This window comes from Colletotrichum siamense (genome assembly GCF_013390195.1).
Source record: "Colletotrichum siamense strain Cg363 chromosome Unknown KSG_Cg363_contig07, whole genome shotgun sequence".
Lineage (NCBI taxonomy): Eukaryota > Fungi > Ascomycota > Sordariomycetes > Glomerellales > Glomerellaceae > Colletotrichum > Colletotrichum siamense.
This window is the reverse complement of record NW_023501020.1, coordinates 3688062-3708946: the sequence shown is the minus strand read 5'-3', so window position 1 is coordinate 3708946 and position 20885 is coordinate 3688062. Positions and strand designations below refer to the sequence as shown.

Sequence of the window (20885 nt, the reverse complement as noted above, 5' to 3'; positions counted from 1 at the left end):
GGTTGGCAGCAATCCCGTTCGAGACCGACATTCTTGCACAGCCTCACAGCTGTTTCTCAGATATATCTTCTTTTTGATAACAGTTTCCCCCGCATTAGCATTACTAGAAAGCACTGCCTTTTATTCGGTCCTCCCCTCAACCTCCTCACTGCTCGCCATCAGATACTCACGCCGTCATTTGATTCACTTCCAAATTGTAACATTCGCTATGGCGTATCCTAATAATGTTGGCATCAAGGCCATGGAGATCTATGTCCCCGGCCAGGTTGGTGACTTCATAGCGGCTCACCGCAGCGTCATACTCGTCCTGGTCCAGCAACTGATTTACATTGTCAGGCCTTAGACCAGTCGCTCTTCGAACAACATCAGGGCGTTTCAGCTGGAAAGTACACCATTGGCTTGGGTCTCAAGTACATGAACTTCTGCAATGATCGTGAAGGTAAGTGCTTGTGATGCGACAACTGCGCTGTCTCTGGCGGAAGCGCGATTACGCAGTGGCGCTACGTATGTCCATAAGATACTAACATACCGACCTAAGATGCTACTTCCCTTGCTCTTACGGCAGTGTCCTCTCTTCTGAGGAAGTACAACATCGACCCCAAGTCCATCGGTCGTTTAGAGGTCGGCACGGAGTCCCTCATGGACAAGGCCAAATCTATCAAGACTGTGCTTACCCAGCTCTTCGAGCCTGCCGGTAACACGAGCCTGGAAGGTATTGACACCATCAACGCGTGCTATGGAGGCACGAGTGCTCTTTTTAATGCCGTCAACTGGGTCGAGTCTCGCTCATGGGACGGCCGCGACGCCATCGTGGTGGCATCGGATATTGCGCTCTACAAGGAAGCCTCTTCCCGGCCGACCGGTGGCGCCGGCTGTGTCGCCATGCTCGTGGGCCCCCATGCGGTGCTCTCACTGGATCCGGCGCTCAAGGGCACCTTCATGACCCATGCCTACGATTTCTACAAGCCCGATCTCAAGGCGGAGTTCCCTGTAGTCAACGGACATGAGTCTCTCCGATGCTACACCTCCGCGCTGGACGGCTGCTACAACCGCCTTAGGGAGAGAGTTGAGGAGGCCAACGTGAAGGCGAACGGCCACGGCCCCAAGACTGATACTCGCAGCCTGTTGGATATCTTCGACTATATGGCCTTCCACACGCCCAACTGCAAGCTTGTGAGCAAGTCTTACGGACGTCTGCTGTACAACGACTACAAGCAGGGTGGTGACGAGGACACCTGGGGGAAGGTCCCCGCCGAGCTGCGCGAGCTCAGCTATGAGGACTCCCTGAAGAGCAAGGAGCTGGAGAAGCTTTTTGTCACCTTGTCCAAGGATCGTTTCAAGTCGCGAGTCGAGCCTTGCATTGCCGCTCCCACACAATGCGGCAACATGTACACAGGCAGTCTTTACTGCTCCCTTATCAGCTTGATCAGTAACATCGACCTGAAGGACTCAGTGGGGAAGACGATTGGCATGTTCAGTGTAAGTGCTCACTTGGTGCTTGCGCTCTCAGAGGCTCTTTTTCTTACTAATTGTCTTCCCTATCAGTACGGTAGCGGAATCGCCAGTACTCTGTTCGCGCTTAAGGTCACAGGTGATCTTACCGAGCTGGTTCAAAAGATTGATATCATGGACCGATTGAGTCAGCGCAAGATTTCAACTCCCGAGGAATATGAAGAGGTAATCAGCCATGTCGGATGTTATAATTTGAAGCAGTTGCTAACCGCATACAACCAGGCTTGCGCCCTCAGATTGAAGGCTTACGGCGCCAAGAGCTTTGAGCCCACTGGCAGCATTGAGAACATGGCCCCAGGCACATACTATCTCAAGGAAATCGATGAGGCGTACCGTAGAACGTATGCCGTGAAGGAGTAGAAAGAGGATTTGCTGATGGGAATGACATTCTCTCGTTGTTTTTAGCGGCGTCCGATCTAGAGTATAGATACACCAGATGAAACATGTAGCAAAGATTAGACAGGCATAGATCATAGATCGTGCAGCGCCTTCGAACGAATGAAGAATATTCAAGTAATGAAATGAAACTTTTCCTTCTTCTCTATTTGCTCTAATCTAAGTCACACCGCAGCGCGAGCGGTCTCATTCAGCAAAGGTCGCTCTGATTACCGCACCACGGTCAGCGTGATACGCCGTGTAGAGGGTGACTTCAAAGACTTCATATGTCGACGAACCACTTTGCCTCGACTCCAACTGGGTGTAAAGCGTGTGTTCCTGTACGACTTTCCTCATGTTTGACGCCACTCGCGACGACATCGGCGCCCGGAGCCCTGAAGTCGCCGTGGTGACAGCCCATTCTCGAGGCTAACGTTCACTCTACCTGGGGAAAGGCTTGGGGTAGGTGTCGACATTGTTGGTACGGTAGAGGAAATGACGGAGGCGACGTCAGGTGTCGCACTGAACGAACAGGCAGATCCCTGTGTGGGGGACAATGCTGCTAACATCCCACACCCACTTTTAGCCACCCCCCACATTTGGCTACCCCAAAAATGCCTCACCGCTATAATAACTACCAACTTCAACCTTCTACAACTTTACTAATTTTAATCTAATCGCCCTTATCTTTCATATATATCTTCTTTTAATTAAGATATTTTAATATACTAAAAATAATATTAACTAAGCTCTTAAAGTTATTATATATAGTATTAGTATAAAAAAAACTATATTTAAATAAAGTATACTATAATTAATATTAAAAAATTATATAAAAAGTTATTAAGTAAAGGATATAGTTTTTTTTAATTTATAAAAACTCTCTATAAACTAAGAAAGCTATTTAGCTAAATAGGTTTAAATTTAAGCTACTTTAAGCTTACCTCTAATTTATTAATAACTTAAGGATTTTATTAAATATATCTTATAAATCTATAGGGACTCTTAACTTTTTAGAAAGAACTAAGTATAGTTTTTTATTAAAAAGAACCTATCTATAAAGGTCTAAAGAAGTAAAGTAATTAATTCCTAATATATTAATAAAGCTTTAACTAATATAATTAAATAATAATTTAAATACCTCACTATACTTAAGATTATAGCTATTAAGGTTTCTAATTAATATAATATAAATAAAATTAATATTCTAAAAAGTAGAGAATTAAATAGGTTTATTCTTAGATTATTAGAAACTTATTCTATTTATAAGAAATAGCTTAGATTATATACTTAAATATCTCTAATTAAGTATATTTTTATAACTAATAAGATATTACTTCTACTTATTATATATAAAAGTAAAAATATTTAATAGTAATAATTTCCTTTAAATTTAATACTATATAAATCCTAGAAGTTTATAACTATAGAAAATAAATAAACTTTAAACTTTATAGCTATTAAGTAGTTAATAGAGGTTTTTATTTCTTTAATTTAGCTAGAAGACTTCTTAGAGGTTAGATTATTAATTTTAAATAGTTATAGAAACTATAAAACTACTACTTTTATATATATATACTTTAAGAATAAGATATACTTACTATTCTTATTAGTATATATATTATATATCTTTTAGCTATTTAATTAGTTAGTTTTTAAGCTTCTTAAAGTAGTATATAAAAAAAAGCTTAAATTACTAGCTAAATAAGATATTAATATAGTTATAAATAAGAGAAACTTTATTATATATTATAATAAAATATATAAAGTAGCCTTAATAAGTAAGAATATTATTAGTAATTAGAAATAAACTAATTTATAGCTTATTAGTATAACTAAACTTCTTATAAGCTCTCTACTACTTAAGAATATTTTAACTTCTATTAAACTAACTAATTAGGTCTATAAAAAGTTCTCTAATAGTAAAGTAAATAAAAAATAAGTAGTAAATATATCTATAATCTTTTAATTAACCCCTAAGAAAAAGAATAAACTTTAAGATTAATTTAACTTATTTAGTAAGCTAAATAATAATAAGTATATATAGTACTTACTTTTTTAGAAAATTTAGAAAAGCTTTAATAAAAAAGTATATTAATTAGTAATAGCTTAGTAAAAGATTAAAGCCCTATAAGTAGAAGTTAATACTAATAGGGCTAGAAAATAGAAGAAGGTTAAAATAAGCTTAAATTTAAAGTTTACTAATATTAAAGCTATTTAGAAAGCTTAAATTAAAGTAAGTAAACTTAAAAGTAGTATAGATAAATCTAGTAAGTCTAAAAACCCTAGTAATAGTAAAAGTTATATTATTATAGTATTATAATATATATAAATATTAGTTAAAGTTAATATATATAAATATAAGGGCATTGAAAATAGGGTAGCTAAATATAGGGGGTGGCTAAAAGTGGGTGTGGGACGTTATTATGGAAAATGATGAGATGGCTGATGGAGATGATGAGGCAGAAGAAAAGCTATGCAGAGAACCCTGCGTTGCTGATGGGGTCGGTGTCAATGAAGAATGACGCGCAGAGGTTTGGCAAGATGATAATTAAGCACCTAGTTGAGGACGATGAAGGAAATTTTAAGGTCATAAGGTCGCAAGGCTTGTGGCAGGTGTTGTCCCTGTTCGGCTTGTAGATGGCGCAATCGTCAATGAGGATGAGGATGATAATAACCTGCTTGTTTACATGGAGGGTTTGATGCACCGACCGTACTTCGGTTGGCACGAAGCAGGGTTGCAATGATCGATTTTATTGCCACACTAATCAAGAGATGCATTAGAATAAGGCCATCGAGGTGAAGCTTCACGAAAGGACTTACATAGTTGTATGAACTACAGCAGGCTCCCCAGTCGCTTCCCAAACATGTTTGCCCCCCGAAGCTGGCACCACACCGACCGTCCGGGGAGACTTTTTGCGTGGTAGACGGCGTTGGAGAACGAGAGGAAGTCGCAGATGTGGGAGTAGAACTCAGCGAGGGTGTTGTAGAAGTCGAAGATGAGCGCGTGGAAGTCGGGGAAGTACGAGTAGATGAAGACGAGTTATAGGGCAAGGAACGCCTCTGTTTGCATTTTCCATATCCAGGTTGGCATCCTATGTTGCAGTAGTGAAATGTGCTCCCGCTATGGTCTTGGGTCAGCGTTGAACGGGAGATGTAAACATATAGTTTACTCACCACCAGCCATTCTGTGAGCAACACGAGCCAGACGTGCTACTCAGGCATGTTTTTCCGAACTTTTTACCGCATCGAGCATCTGGCGGTGTGCTTGCAGCGTTGACAAGGAAAATGAAAAGGAGGACTGCCAGGATTGAAGAATGCATTGTAGGCGTGCAAGTGGTGTAGGTAGGAAGAGGATATCAGCCGGGTTGAGTGACGACCTCTACGACAAGAGAACTGCAACAGGCAGTTTATATCTAGATGACTGTGGAAATTAAAATCGATGCCGAGTGCAAGGAGCAAAAGTGGCTTGCATATCTAGGCGTCAATTAGACATTCAATATTTCTGGATCGAGAAGGGCCAGACTCCTCAACGCGTTTTCAACAATTTATTCCCAAGCCAAAAGTCTCTTATTTGGATTCATTCACTGATGGCCCCCGTTTGTCTTTTAGCGAAGAACCTTTCTGCTGCCCGAAGTACTCGAGTCCTTCATCTAGAGCATTGATTGTGCTGAGCCCATCATGCAACACCACTTGCAATGCTACCGCCATCATTTTGATCTCAAATTGTAGGCTCTTGGCAAGTAGATAATAGTTACTAGCTGAGCGCTTTCTCGTCTCAAATATGTGTGGGTGAGAATAGCACAGCCCGTCGTGTGACGCTGCAAGAGACTACTGATTGCGATGATGTGGCGAACATCCACAACAATGTTTTAGCGCAATGCATAACACGTGTTGAGGTGCTTTTATTGCTTTTCACTCCACTATAAAACCCCTCAGATCTTTCAGAAACTTTCTCAACATAGCAAGCAATCCCATAGTTTCAATTACAGCCGCCGATCATTGTACAGTAGAGCCAGCAGTTGCTGGGATGGCTGAGAAAGGTGGCATTTAAGCTCAAGCTGGCCAGCTGCAGCTAGTAGAGGTTGATGAGCGACGGACGTGCAGAAGTTGACGTTCCTCCCGCCTCATTCTCGGCATTTGAAGTCTTGCTGTCTATCAGACGCCCCACCATACGGTCTGCAAAGGGCAACAGGCGGCTCGCCGGCGATGAATATACGCAGGTTTCTCTTGGCAAAATAAATGTAATGTCAGTACCTACTCACCAATCATCAGTTGGAATGCCACGACCAGTAGTTACAACGAGTATCATGAAAGACCGCGTCGTGTTGTCAACTATTGGAACGCCGGAAAGTCATGGGAATCGGAAAGAACATTGGGCCATGATGAACCTGCGCCGTTTGCTGGGGACAACTTTCCCAGATAATCCCTAGGGCGCACAACGGGCGCAGAACCCCGCTCTGGAGACAGCCGTCGGAATAACCCCATACTGTTGTACACCGCTGACTGCTCAACTCACGAGACCTTCGCATCCCGTCGGGTGTAGTTCAGTAGTGGAGACCCCACGTGTAAAGCGCGACCAATCATGTTAAGCGGTAACACTTTCCATATCACGTTAATTAAAGCACAAATTGAGGTCAAGCTTCTTTCGGAGAAAATTGTAGAGAGCAGATTTCCGGGGTTAGACCGATTTGACGATTCTGACTCGCGCAAAGATAAGGGAAGGAAGTTGTAGAACGTGATGAAGGAACACGTACCCGTCTTCGACTTACGCACTTGTTCCCTCCTCTTCGTTTTAACAGAGTTCATGAAGCGCAAATCACGGGCCAGGAGTAACCCAATCGCCAACCGTCAGCAACAACAGCAGCATGGCTACCCTCGCATCAATAAGAGTAGACATTCCGTATGTGAAAAGAAACAATGACGGAAACATCCCGAATCATGCGCAGATGTTTTCCCACGATACCGAGTTTCTCGATGTTCAGCCAGCAGAGGTTTACAATGCCCGGACAACCGATCGAGAGTTTTCGGTATCAAGCAACGGATTTCAATACGCGCGACTGAATGAACCACCTCAAATCGACTACCTCGACGAGGACCAAGTCAAGAAAACATACTTCCCAGAGCTTGAGAGATTGCTGAAAGCACAGTAGGCACTTATGTTTTCTCTTGGCCAGGCACGATGTCGGCCTATCATGTCGAAATGCTGATGAGTTGTCTTTGACAGGCTTGGCGCTTCTGAAGTAAAGGCTTTCCATCATGTGGTGCGCAATGTAACCTACGAGGACGGGATGGCCTACACCCGAAAGCACCGCTGTCCAGCCCGGAGACCTCACGTCGACGTCACCGACAAGTTCGCGCCGATCTTGATGAGTTGGGACTGCCCGGACATGCATGCGGATGTGCATGCCAACGGAAAGCACTGGCAAATGGTCAACGCGTGGCGGCCACTGAAGACGGTGCGCAAGAATCCCGTTACCGTCGCCGACACGGCTTCGATGGCGTGGGAGGACTACTTGACCGTTCCGCAGCCAGAGGTTGGACCTGGAGTTGAGGGTTTTTGGTTACAAAGACCGCAGGATGCGGATCGGAAACACGATTGGTGGTATATGGCGGATCAGACGCCCGAAGAAGTGTTGCTCTTTCTCCAGCATGATTCTGAGGGGGCTCAAGTGGTGGCTCATACATCATTTACGCAGCCAGGACCGGTTCCGAAAGAGCCGAGAGAGAGTATTGAAGTTAGATTGTTCGTTGTTTACTAATGATAATTGAAGTATACCACATCAGACTCAACATTGAGAATTCATGATTCACCACTTGTCTTGAGTTTTGACTGATCATCTATGACAAGCTCTTTGAGAACATTGGGTCTCGTTGATAGCTCTTGGTTGCGGGATCAGCTTTGTCATTTGGGCCAGGTGAAGGATGATCGACTACCTGAATGTTACCTATGGATGAGTATCAAAGGCGGTTTTTCGCTTCTAAGCTAAAGTCGAGGTCGCTGAACTTAGGCACAGTCAGTAGGTTTGCCATGTTGGCCATTCTGCGGCATGTTTTGGGCGCCATTCATGTCCTGAACTGGAAGTCATCTTTCTTCAAGAGTTCTGGCAACCGTGAATAGGACATCTCAAAGAGGTCATCTTTGATCAAGACTTGTGGAATAAGATCCAAGGTGGTAGACTCTCATCGAAAGGCGTAGAGGCGGTCTTTGTACCCTACGACTAGAATCAACCAGAGCCGGTTGCCTGTAGTTACCTAGACAGAGACCCGCGACTGTTTAAGGCAACGAGTCTCGGCAATCTTGAACTTCAACTTTTACTTCTCATCTCCGTGTCGACAAATCTCCGCGGAAGCCAAGATACTCGCCTTACCAACAGAAATCAAATCATCACCCGACCTACCATGGCTCCAGCGTCCCGGTTTTCCCAGCTTTGGGAAGACCTGCTCTTGTCTCCCCCGGCTCCTGTGTCCCGGTTGGACCAGCTTTGGGAAGAGTCACTCTGTCCTGGATACACAATCCGCAGAGTCGCACGCGCAACAAAAGGCACGCTACAGCCGTTTAGATGTGTCCCTCTGGAGTAAGTGCGTCTTCAGAAATCCCTTGAACGAGTAGCTAACAGGTGCGACAGCGACCCAATAGACGTACACGCTGAAATTGACCCCACGCGGGAAGAAAGAGAGCGCCGAGCCCGCAGCGCCGTCATCCAGGCGCGGAACAAAGCAGATCTAGAATCCCGGATCAGCCAGTTGCAAACCCTCTGTAACAGCAACTCGCGCTTCTTCCGCATGCCCAAAGAGGTCAGGGACATCATTTACGACTTCGTTCTGCTAGACATGCCTCGGCAGGAGTTCATCGACCTGGAGCTAGCCAACACACGATACTCGCGTTGGAAAAGTTCTCGACTTCGACGCCTGCTTGAAGTGTGCCGCCTTTTCAAAGACGAGCTCCTGAGTCGATTTCTAGGTCTCAACATCGTCAGAATGTCGTTGTATGCTTCGGACTTCTCCGACAAGTTGGGCATCCGCAGAGGGGCCAAGATTGTGGCATCAGCACATGTGTTCATGGCGTTCCTGGAACGAGTCAGACGTTTCGCTTTGCATCACGAGGGAAGCGACAGGCCGTTCTGGAAGGACAAGACTGTTAAAGCAGGCCTGTTGTTGGCGAACTCGATGCCTCAACTCCAGGAGTTGACAATTTACCCGACGGAGGAGACGACACATCGCGACGGCGACTTCTTGTTCTTTGTGCTGCAGGTTCTGACGAGTCCCAGCCTCAATAAACTCATCTTCTTTGACACCTTTGACGTTGTCGAAGAGGATGACTTTGAGTGGGCGAGGAACAAGGAGTCGACATGTCGGATCGAGGTGGCCTGCCTGCGGCCCGACAAACGTGAGCCACGAACTGGACGATGTGGGCCCTTTATAGCGTTTGCTGGTCCGCCCTGTTATGGAGGCTTGCGTAGGCGAGAAGAGCCGGGCATCAATGACATTTGGCCGTGGCGGGAGAGATGCCTCAGCATGATGGGGATTCAATTCAACACCCAGCCAAGTCTAACGGAGAACAACCGCGTCAAGTTTGCTATCGGCTGAAACGTCGACATTTTGTTTTGGCTTCACTAAGGTGGCTTGCTCGACTTTTGCACGGATGGACTGTGAGACAATTCAAAAGTTCGTATGTTGTACACGGGGTATGGTTTACTCTGAATGATAGTCTTGATTTTGTGTGCTAGCTTTAGCCCGTTATGACATGCATTGTTGAACACGTCAACCGAATGTTGCGGACTTGAGCTTCATTCTCACATTGAGAAAGCTGTGCCCTATCCTCAACTTTTGAATCTGCTAGATGCCGAAGCAACTTGGCCCGCATCTTGGTAGGCACCTTGGGAGCCTGAGTGACGTTACGTCCAGCAACCATTCCACGTGACTTGCTGAGTCTGCTTGAACACATCTCCCTAGCCAGCCCACAAGAGCAGACTGGAATGAATGAGCCGAGGTAGAACATATCAAGGTACAAAAGTGGAAAAAGCACTAAGCAGGAATTGATGAGCATCAAGTTGTGAACATCAATACAACTTCCCCACGGGGTCACGTCCACAGAAACACAACACGCGTTTGGCCAAGGAAACTGCCGAGCACGCTGACAGGTCGCCTTCACAGATAAGCAACGCGGCGCAAAACTCTCTCTGCGGCACAGACTGCAACGCTTCAATGCCCGCTATCACTCGTCATTCAAACCCCCCCTCATCCATCCGTGTCAATATCAACAGACTCGAGCTGAACGCGGGGTTGTGGGAGCACTGAGCAGGTCTGTGTATATCACCCCCACAAACCGGGTGCGGATTGCGACGTCAGTCCCACCCTGTCGTGATTACATCATCACCAAGAGAGAGAGAGACGATCATCATCGTTGCAGTCGGGTTGCAGTTGTTGCCCGGGCTGGCCGGGGTCCGCAGTCGCCCGCCCGGATCGACAGAGGGGCGCGCGACGGACGGTTCGGTTGGGTGGTGGCCCTGCCGTATCGAACGCGCGGAAGCCGTTGGAGGCGGTGGGATACCTACCCTTTGCTTTTTCCCTCCAGACGCGTAGAATTTGGCAACCACTTCGCCAAAGATTTCGTGTTTCTGCGAGTGGGCTGGGCGGCGGGTTGAGGCTGACCGCTGATGGTCGCATCATGGTGGCCACTCTACATGAAGCAGCATCTGGAGAAGAAGCAATCTCGTGTGAGAGCTTGGCCTCGACGCGGTCCGCATGTGATCGACAATCAAGTTGGGGCCCTTATCAACGCCAGATTCGCTGCTGCCGCCGCCGTTGATCCGGGTAGCAGCAGCACGGCAGAAGAGTGGTGTTGTGTGACCGCGTGGCGCGACATAAGCTCATCTGTAAGATTACCTAAAAATAGATTCGTGTTGGTGGTTTTTTCTCCTACGTCGCAACGAGTCGTAATAAAAGTCCCGAGGCCACTTGCGAGACGCAGGAAATTGGAGAAGAAAGGAAAAAACGAATGCACCGCGTACACCACCCGTAATCGTATGTAATCAGATCTTCAAAGACAGACAGCCTGATGGCACTGCACTGTGGCAATTGTGTGCGCAACACACGAAAGACAGGGCCAAGAGGCAACCTAGCCATCACTCGTTCTCAGTGGGAAAAAACAGGTTCCCTGCCCCCTGACAAACCTTAACGACTCAGGGGGGCGCCGCACTTGGCGCCGTCGTTGACGAGCAACACTCAGACTACCAAAACTCAATTTGCCTTGTGGCCGCGGTTCGTCTGAAGATGCTCGGCATTCCGGTCTTGGCAGAAAATCTTGGGGCGGTCAAGAAGGAATATAGGATGGGGATCAACAGAGGAGGGAATGATGAAAGGAACACGGCTGGGCGGTCTTTTTTGACACACGGGACGCGGACGTCTTCGTCCTTGCGAACGGGTGCTGTCCACGAGGGAAGAGGAGCAGCCCGAATTTCAGTTAAATGACACTGACAGTATGACACTGTGTTGTTTATTTCATCCAATGTCCCAGAGTTCATGCCGCGGACGGAGCTGCGCACGGGGATGGATGGATGATTGGGGTGTGTGGTAGGTTGCAATGTGCGCAACACCCCCACCGCGGCGACGCGGCAAAGCCGAAGGCAAGGGAGGGAGAAGAAGGCGAATGGAAGGCAGGCGGTCCTCTGCCATTATCCACCGTCCATGCCAAGGGTTCGATCGAGGCAGCCCCCGGGAATCCGACGTGGACCCGTCCGTCGCATCCTCGCTTTCTCTCTGCGGCTGCACTGCGGCGGCCGGGAGACGGCCGCGGTTGGCTGCTTGCTTGCTGCGTCGTACGGTGAACACAGGCCAGTTCGACCGAAGCCCCTATCTATGAGACCCCCAGCAACCGCTGATACCGGCGGCCGTTCAGGGCGGCGCTGCTGCTGCTGCTGCTGGCAACGGTCGAGCGACCGACCGGCACATGGGAGACAAAGGAAAGCAGAGACAGAAGAGAGAAGAATGGGCGGGCGGAAAAGAAGGAAGAGATGGCTTGCGGCACCATTGGAGCGCAGATCTCGCCGTTCCGTCAAGCCAGCCGGATCGGCGTTTTGTCCGGACGCAAATCCTCTTGCTCTTATTCGTACTTGGGATAAGTACGAACACAGGTGGCAGCTTAGCTTAGGTAGCTAGGGGCGTATCTGCAAAAACGAGGAACACGGATGAATTATGAGGCGCGGACATCTTAGCACCCATGTTCGAGCGGACGAACGAACTGATGCCGGTGACGAGTGGGATACAGGCACCTGTGATGCTAGTGACACCTTGTCTTGGACCCAGCCTCCCGCAAGCCACGACCGACAGGCAACTGCACCAGTAAATGACACCGGTCGCAGAATCTATTTCGACGCACTTGAAACCATCGAGGAAGCCAGTAGTAATGAGGAGCATTTCTCGGGGGAACGATGAGATGGATGAGGCCACTAGAACTTTTCAACGGACTTTGCCAAGAACTTTCTCAAGTGGTCACATTTTTTAGACGGGAAGAACGAAAAGTGATCACAGATTTCTAAGACAAATGACGATTTTATGAAGTTTTTATGAGTTATATTCTCAGTTTTGAACAAAAAGATATTTATGAATGATGATGTTCGTCCTCTCTCTCATCCCTTCCAGCAGGGTGTGTTGGAAGACCTTCATCAGCGCCACCCGGTTCCGCCCCATTGGTTTGCGTAAATTCTATACTGATCTATGTGCAGTAGTTTACAGGCATTACATTATCGTGACAGTCATCCTGTGGTTTTGTACGTTGTGTATGCCGCATTGTTGTGTGTGATGTGTGCGTTTGTGCATGCTTTGTGTAAATGCGTCATTTGTAGCCCGCCCCTCTCCCAAATTCCCGGTTTGGAGCAACATTTCGCTGCCTGCGCCCATTTGTGTAATTTGATAAAACAAAAATGCGTATGTGTGTGTGTTGAGAAAAAGAATTGCAACCGGTAAATGTTTTTCGCGGCAGTAACGAAGGAAGAATTCAATCTAGAAGAAGAAAGAGCAGACGAAGATGAGGATGGTGTAGGCCGTCGTGATGGTCAGCTCGGTCTCGAACCAGGCGGCCTGGCCGCCGAAGGCGATCTTCTTGCTGCCGGGCGACGGGTGCGCGACGAAGGTCTTGGGGTCGCGGTCGAGCAGAGCCTCGCGGTCGGGCATGTTGGGCGGGTCGATGGCGTAGGCGATGGGCGTCCACAGGGAGCTGCAGATGAAGATGAAGGTCAGGGGCGGCCAGAAGGCGTGGGTGATGAGGCTGATGAGCAGGTCGCGCAGGTCGCTGTTGAGGTAGAAGGACTTGTACGAGGTGAGGACGACGCCGACGAGGGTGAGGTAGACGAAGGACAGGTGGAAGATTGCCATGTAGTTGATGAGGACGCCCCAGAGGCGGCGGAACATGTTCTTGCGGGTCTTGGGGTCGCGCTCGTTGAGGGCGGAGCCGAGGGAGCCGGTGGGCTTGAAGGCCTGGGTCTGGCCGCCGAGCCAGGTGGGCAGAATGAAGGAGCGGATGATGCAGAGGGCGATGTAGGGCGACATCCAGAGCTGGTAGCGGGAGCCACGCTGGCCGGTGTGGTAGCCTGCCGGGATGAAGAGGGCGAACTCGCAGAGGCGGTTGGAGACGGTGGCGGCGAAGCAGGCGCGGATGAGCCAGCGGAGCTGCTCGTAGTTGGCGTAGGCGACGAGGGGCTTGCCCATGACGAGGATGATGGGGATGGCGAACATGGAGATGGTCAGGAGGATGGTGTACAAGCTGAGCGTCGCGTACAGGAAGCCGGAGAAGCGCTGGGCGGCCGTCATGTTCTTGACCTTGTCGCCCCACAGGCAGAAGTTGAGCTTGAACGAGGTGTCGACGGTTCCGATGGCCCAACGGGTGCGCTGCTTGAGATGGCCGCCATAGTCCTCGGGGACGGTGCCGAACTGGAGGGGCTCGTGGATGTAGGCCGTCTTCCAGCCCTTGCCAAGCATCAGAGTCGAGGTCGCGACGTCCTCGGCCAGGGAGCCGAGGGGGAAGTTGCCAATCTCATCGAGAGCCTCGCGGCGGACGACGTAGCCGGAACCGGTGCACCAGGCGACGCCGAGGGCGTCCTTGACGGGCTCGATGACGTGAACGAAGAAGTCCAAACTCTGGGCCAGCGGGTCGGAGGGCGGGGTGTTGTAGAAGAGCTGCGGGGGGCAGGCGAGAGCCACCTTCGGGTCGATGAGCATGTGAGGCAGAATGGCACGGAGCCAGTCGCGCTCGGGGATCTGCAGACACGGAGTTTATTAGTCGGGGTGAACGTGGGTAGAAACATTGGCTGAAAAGCTTGTTGCACGGATGAGGGGAACAGGGGGCGTTGAGAGTGAGAGTGAGGGTGAGATGAGATCAGATGAACACGTACCATGTCGGCGTCGAGAGCAGCCATGAACTGGCCGGCACCTCCGGGCATGGTGTGGACATAGTCGAGAGCGTGGTTGAGATTACCGGCCTTGAAGTGGTGAGGAACTCCGGGGTACTTCGGGCGGGCGAGGTAGAAGACGTTCGGGTAGGTCATGGCCAAGGCGGCGATGCCGGCCTCCAGGCCGGCCGACTTGCCGTCGTCGCACACGATGACACGGAACCGGTCGCGGGGGTAGTCGATGTCGCAGGCGGCGCGGACGGTGTCGAGGACGAGGTCGTCCTCTTCACCGCAGCATGTCACGAGGGCGTCGACCGTGGGGACCTCGTCGCCCATGAGGCGGAGCTTGGGGCGGTGGCGCTTCTTCATCGACCACATGGTCCAGATGTTGTGCATGAGCGAGGGGATGGCGACGGCGATCTCGACGGCGATGAAGACCCAGGCCTGCGAGTAGATTTCCTTGGCGATCTGCTGCGCGGAGATGACGCAGTAGATGCGCAGGGCGAGGTAGGCGAGGTACATGGCGGTAGCGAAGAGGATCAGGAAGGGGACCAGCTTGAAGAGCTTGCGCTTCCAGCCGCCCCAGATCTCGGAGTCGTCGCGCTTGTGAAGTCTCGCGATCTGGTCGCTGCCCTCCACCCATTCCTTGTTGAGAACCGGAGACGCCTGTCCAGGGAGCAGAGTCTGCAGACTCTGGTGGCTCTGGTTCTGTTCACAATGTCAGCCGACACGATTATTATAAGCTATAATTCTCAATTCATTTTCATACCATTGGGCTGTTCGGCGCAGAATCAGTTGACCACGGATGCCTCGGGGCGGGGAGGTAGTCGAACGGCGTCTGCTGGCCGCTCTTCAGCGTGGGCGTGGCCGCTCGAGAATCGACGGGAGTGTCCATCCCCGAGATGGAGGGCCCGATGGACGGTGCGCCCGACATGCCGATGGAGTGACGGTTTGCCCAGCCTGGAGGACCGTACTCGTCGCCGCCTGCGATGGCAGGAGGTTGCGCGAACTGCGGCGGCGGCGTCTGGAACTGCTGCTGCTGGGGCTGCGGCGACGGGGCGTTGCTCGTGAGGGCGCGGGCAAAGGGGAAGTCGGGCTGGGACTCGTTGAGAGTGCTGGCGTAGGAGCCTCCGTACGGGTTCTGGTTGTACTCCTGGTACTGGTTCTGGCCGTACTGATCCTGGTGGTACTGGTCCTGGTGGTACTGCTGGTTCTGGTTCGGAGAGGACGCGTTGTTCTGCTGGTACGGTTGTTGATATTGTTGCTGGTGAGGGTGGTGATGGCCTTGAAGAACATCGATTTCCACCATTTCCCCCTCGTCATGCCCCTGCTGCTGTCCTCCTTGTCCCCTCATCATGGTTGCGGTGTTGCCCAACCGACGGCTGGAATGAACGAGTGAATAGTGTCTCTAAGGGCGGAAACGTTTGTGCGGTGCGTGCCTTGTTGGTATGGCGGGCGCGTTTTGTGTGTGAGCGTGTGTGTGTGTGTGAGCCGGGAGCGTGTGTAAGAGGCTGATCCAGGTGTAAAACAAGGCAAAGCGATTGTGGTTGTCTCCCCGCGCGCGTCTCTCGCTCTCCCTTTCTCTTCTCCTGCCGAGCCTTTGGAAGGTTTGGATATGTTAAACGAATGTGGTGTATGTGTCTAAAAAAGACACAAGAAGAATTAAGAGGGAAGAAGAAGATGGGGACCCGCTAGCAGAAGAGCATCGGCTGGACTAGTATGTCATCGAACACGAGCTGGAGCTAGTGCAGGGAGGGTTGCAGGTTGCAGGTTGCAGAAGAGAGTACTGACTCTCGAGCTTGCTTTCCCAAGAAGCCTTGACAGGAGGAAGTGCCGTCTGGGTCTCTTGGGGGGGAAGAGAGAGAAGGAGTACAAGAAAAAGGACCTCGAGGAGCAAGCAGCACAGGCTTGGAGATTTGACGGGAAGGGGAAGTCTGGGGGAAAGAGGGCAAGTCCGGGCTACGACAAGCAAGACATCTGGGCCAGGAGGCTTTTGGGGGACCTGCGGACCTGCATCGAGGCAAGTCTCTATGGACTCATGGAGGGGGACATGACTTGACGGGAACCCACTCGGACTCCGCTAAGCCTCACTGCCATGATTACGATCCGACCAGAAAGGCCTGACGTGATTAAAATTGGGAGGTCCAGGTTGGGGCCGGGTTGATGGAGCCCACATCGTCGGCTTGCCCAGTCCTGGCGCGAGGATGTGTATCTGCTGGACCCATATCACATTCACAGTTTTTTTTTTTGCCTGCGCCTTGAAGCTACCTCATGGTCTGTGCAACCTGACTGGTGTTGTGACCGATGTCTGTCTGTCTGTCTGGCTGCCTGTGTGCCTGTGTCTGTGTCGGAGTTGGCGGCTGCTGGCCGTCATACAGATGCTCTTCTCGAGTATGAGGGGGGTGGCAGAGCGAGACAAGACGCTGTGATAGTCCCGAGAGAGGAGAGACTGGCGAGAGACTAACACGACATGGGCACATATCACACAGAGAGAAGAGGCCAAGCGCTTGCTTGCCTGCTTGCCAACTTTGCTTGTTGACTTACTCGAGGGGTGTGTGGTTGTGGATGGACAGGGGGGTGTACATGTGTAGATGGGCGCGCGGGCGCCAGGGGAGCCGGTTAGCTTGTCTTGCCAGGCAAGCCACCAAGCCATGGCAAGCCCCGATGCCTGGTTGGTTTGGCCGCCGTTGGTTTGAATTGTTTTCCTCGCCTGGCATTGTCTGTGTTTTCGTCTCATTCGCCGTTTCCCAATCGCCCGCTCGCAAATTCGTACTAAAGGATTGGATGTTTCGGTCAATTGATGAACATCCAACCAGGGGCTAACGAACTCCACCTAGGCGTTGGATTGGGGAAAGGAAAATGGAAATGGGAAGCAAAAAAAGGGGAGAAGGAAAATAACATTGAAAAGGGAAATAACAATGAAAAAATTCAATCAGAGTTGTCAGTACCGGGCGGGCGGCGGCAGCGGAGGGCGATTCAAGCAGTGTCCTTGGTGGCCCCCCTTCGCGCCTGCGAGGGCGCCCTCACCACGCCTCCTCAGCTGTGCTTGGCCAACCCTTTTTCCCACAGTGTGCTTTTCTTTTTCGAGGAGAAAGAGGACCCGTTTTGCAAAGTGGACTTTGCAAAGCCGGGAACGATGCGCTCGCCAATGACGAGCTTCCGGGAGGATCCCGGGACCCTGTTCCAAGGTCCGCCGATGGCAGCAGCACAAGCACAGTCCGGACCACATCCACTTCCAGGGCCGTTATCTTCACTTTATCCCTGCTTTTTTTCTCGTGTTCTAGAAATGCGGGTACCCGTACAGCAGCAGCGCAAACCAGGATTTGGGGTGTCATGGTTGGGTGGGATGGGCGGCCGAAGGGTCGTCACCACACCATCCACCAGTCACCACCACCAACCACGGTGAACCACCATGACTCCCAGGAGAGAGAAGGGCACCGGCACATTGACGCGCTAGTCCAGGGGCCGGTCCGATTTAGAAGCAGGAGGACCTGCAATCGTCGATTTTATTGATCTCAGATGCCCGGACTTGCTGGGACACGCCGGCGCTGGGCTGGGCTGTAGCCTGTAGGACATGGAATTTGTGATTTGGGGATTGCGGGAGAAGACGACGGACGGCAGGAAGAAGCATGGATCCAGTCAGGATCAAGACGCAATTCTGACTTGCCCCAGGTACCGGTCCTTTCGTTTCGTTTTTTTGCCCATCGCGTCGGCTCGGTTTGTTTGGGATTCAGAGGCGGCAGAGATTGGGGGATTATCCCGTTGTCGAGACTCTCGGTCAGACCAAATCATGGTACACATAGTTCATACACAAAGTAGCCGTCATTAAACGCCTGCCAAGACCGACTGATCTTATTCATGCTGCAGTCCTGCACCGAAGAGAAATTACGAGAGGACCGACACACAGGCAGGAAGGAAGAAAGAAAAAAAATAAGACGTTGCCCGCCGGGGTGGCGTGCTGCGCCGCTGTTGAGAAATAGGGGTGGGAGGCATCATCTCATTCTCCTGCTTTTTCTTGCACGCTGCGTTGCCCGACTTGTGAGTGATGCTGGCATTCTTTTCCCTCTTTTCCTCTCTTCTGCTCTTCACTCTGCCACCCTTACCCATTCTCGACCTGGTCCGCCGCACCTCGCCGCATCGCCTCACCTGTTCAGGCCTTACGTTCGCATTACTATTGACCAGTTCTCCTCGACCGGTTCACAGGCTTGGCCAACGGCGATGCCTTTCTTCGGATAGTCCACCCACACCCACGCCCCCCTTCGCCCTCACGCCCCTCCCTCCCTTACCCCCCATTCCTGTCCCTCCACCCCTTTTCCCCCTGTCGTACCGAACCGGCCCTGCGCGAGTCGAGTCGAGTCCGCTCCGCGATCCCTAACATACCCTTCCTTTACCTGACCTGACCTTGCCTTGCTCTGCACCACCTTGCCTGGCCTTGGGTTCAGCACGCACGCACGCACACACACTTGACGCCCTGCTCCTCGGGAACGGACGAACCTCGTCGACCTTACCTTGGCCTGACGCCCGCCTTACCCTTAGGTAACCAACGTTTAACCCTCCATACCCGAAGAAGAACGCGACGACCGCCGTCACCGTCACTGACGACCACTCTCGCTTCACTCTGCATGTGCCGCCGGTGCTGCTGCTGCTGCGAATAGAAGTAGACGAATTCGTTCGGATTTCCGCCTGCGCGAGGCCCTGCATACACACCAATATTCCTCGCCATCTTTTCCGACGACACCAGCACGCAGCATAGCTGAGGATTGAGAGTACAGACGAAGACAGAGAGTGAGAGAGCAGCCCGAACAGCAGCAGAGGCTCCGGGAAAGGCTCAAGTTACACTCGTTTTTTTCCTTTCATTTCTTACTACATTCGTTTTCCGCTCTCGCCATGGGCTTTCTGGGCTTCCGCTGGCTCGTCAACTTTGGCCTGCTGGCCCTCCCTATCGGAGTGACACTCGGTATCCTGCTCGGTCTCGATGCCTCAAGGCAAGCATCTGGCGGAGCTCCTCTATTCACGGGAGATCCCACCACGCCTGGCAGCACGCCCAACAACAATGGCATCACGGCGATGGTATCTTGCGACAAGGCGATGGGTCTTCACCCGCTGTCCAAGGGCCAGGAGTACACACGTAAGTTTACATCCATTTTCTCATGTCCGGCCCAGCTACATCTTCATGATGTGCGTCTCATACGCCTCATTTTCCACGGTCCCTTCGGATGACCTGCTCGACATGAGCGGCACGGACCGAAACACACGATGCACAGTCGAGCCTCATTCCCGCCGGCACGCTGTCATCTGAACTTTCGCAGCCGTCCCTCATGCTCGACGGCAACACGGGCTCCCGTGTTTTGTTTGCTCCTTCGCCCAGCGAATCCGGAGCGGGTTTCCTGTGTCATGTTTACACACTTCTGCAATGGCAGAAAGAGACTGTTTTGACTTTTGCTCCCTTGATTTCGAAACCTGTCTGGGTGTGGCCAACCTTGCTGCCGCGGCCGCGCCCGCTGTCAAGCTGGCCAGACATGTGTTCAAATTATCTTCATTTCATCATGACAATTTCGCTGACGATTTATGTTTTACGCAGTGAACCCCAACCAGTGGGGTTGGACAGAGGGTACAGATGGCGCTTTGTGCATGAATGTACGTCTTCAAGAACCCCTCCATCCCCCCCCAAATCCTTCTCCGGTTATCGCACCTTGGCCGGTTGGCGGGGTCATAATGTCGTCAAGGTGTAACTTTGCTTTGCGCCGCAACGCCCTACCCGGCTTGACGCCCATCATGATGTCGTCGCCGGCGACCACCACCGCAGGCCATCGCAGCTAACCCGGCCACCACCAGGTCACGACTTTCAACAACCAAACCTATGCGACCGACTTCTCGGCGCCCGAGTTCTGGGTCACCTGGCGCTACCCCCGCGGTCCCGAGACGCAGCCCGTCCACGCTTTCCCCAACATCAAGGTCGACGGCACCGTCCTCCCGCTCGAGATCTCCAAGATCTCCAAGATCGCGGTCGATGTCGAGTGGTCGTACGCGGTCGGCAACTACACCACGGACGGCGACTCGGCCACGACGACGGACGAGACGGCGCTGACGGAGAACGACACCAACACCAACGTCGCCATCGATATGTTCCTGGACGACGACAAGACCTCCGCGCAGAACTCGACGCTCGCCGCGTACGAAGTGATGGTGTGGCTCGCCACGTTCGGCTCCGCGACGCAGCCCATTGGCTACAAGTCCGGCTCCGGCGCTCTTACGACCAAGGCTATCAACGGAACTACATTGTAAGTGTTCGCGATGCATGGAATGTGAAGGACTGATTTGGGCTGACATGCTATCTACAGCACCCTCTATGGCGGCCAGAACAGTCTGAAGCAGTACGTCCTGACCTGGGTCGCGCCCACGACCGAGCACTTCGTCGGCGACCTCACGGAGCTCGTCACGACCCTCACCGACCTGCCCGCCTCCGTCACCGCGCTCGCGACCGACGTCAAGTTCCCCACCACCGCGACCTACCTCGGCTACATGGGTCTGGGCTCCGAAGCGCTGTCCGCGACCAAGGTCGTCACCTTCCGCGTGCCGACGCTGTCAATAGACATTGCATCCTCGTAA

At 51.4% G+C, this 20885-nt stretch overlaps 3 protein-coding genes across 3 annotated transcripts; 2 read left to right on the top strand and 1 right to left on the bottom strand.

Annotated features, from left to right (window-relative positions):
* Positions 1-208: 208 nt before the first annotated feature.
* Positions 209-1872, top strand: ERG13 (Hydroxymethylglutaryl-CoA synthase; the record flags this gene model as incomplete). Its single annotated transcript, XM_036643158.1, has 5 exons — positions 209-265; positions 337-439; positions 539-1479; positions 1546-1677; positions 1735-1872. The coding sequence occupies 5 exons, from the start codon at positions 209-211 to the stop codon at positions 1870-1872; spliced, it is 1371 nt and encodes a 456-aa protein (XP_036491917.1).
* An 11019-nt stretch (positions 1873-12891) lies between these two features.
* Positions 12892-15633, bottom strand: acsAB (Cellulose synthase 1; the record flags this gene model as incomplete). The annotated part of the gene is made up of 3 exons (XM_036643157.1): positions 12892-14145; positions 14280-14984; positions 15046-15633. The coding sequence occupies 3 exons, from the start codon at positions 15631-15633 to the stop codon at positions 12892-12894; spliced, it is 2547 nt and encodes an 848-aa protein (XP_036491918.1).
* Positions 15634-19163: 3530 nt separating this feature from the next.
* On the top strand, positions 19164-20885 carry xgeA-0 (putative xyloglucan-specific endo-beta-1,4-glucanase A; the record flags this gene model as incomplete). Its single annotated transcript, XM_036643156.1, has 4 exons — positions 19164-19404; positions 19858-19913; positions 20112-20557; positions 20618-20885. The coding sequence occupies 4 exons, from the start codon at positions 19164-19166 to the stop codon at positions 20883-20885; spliced, it is 1011 nt and encodes a 336-aa protein (XP_036492149.1).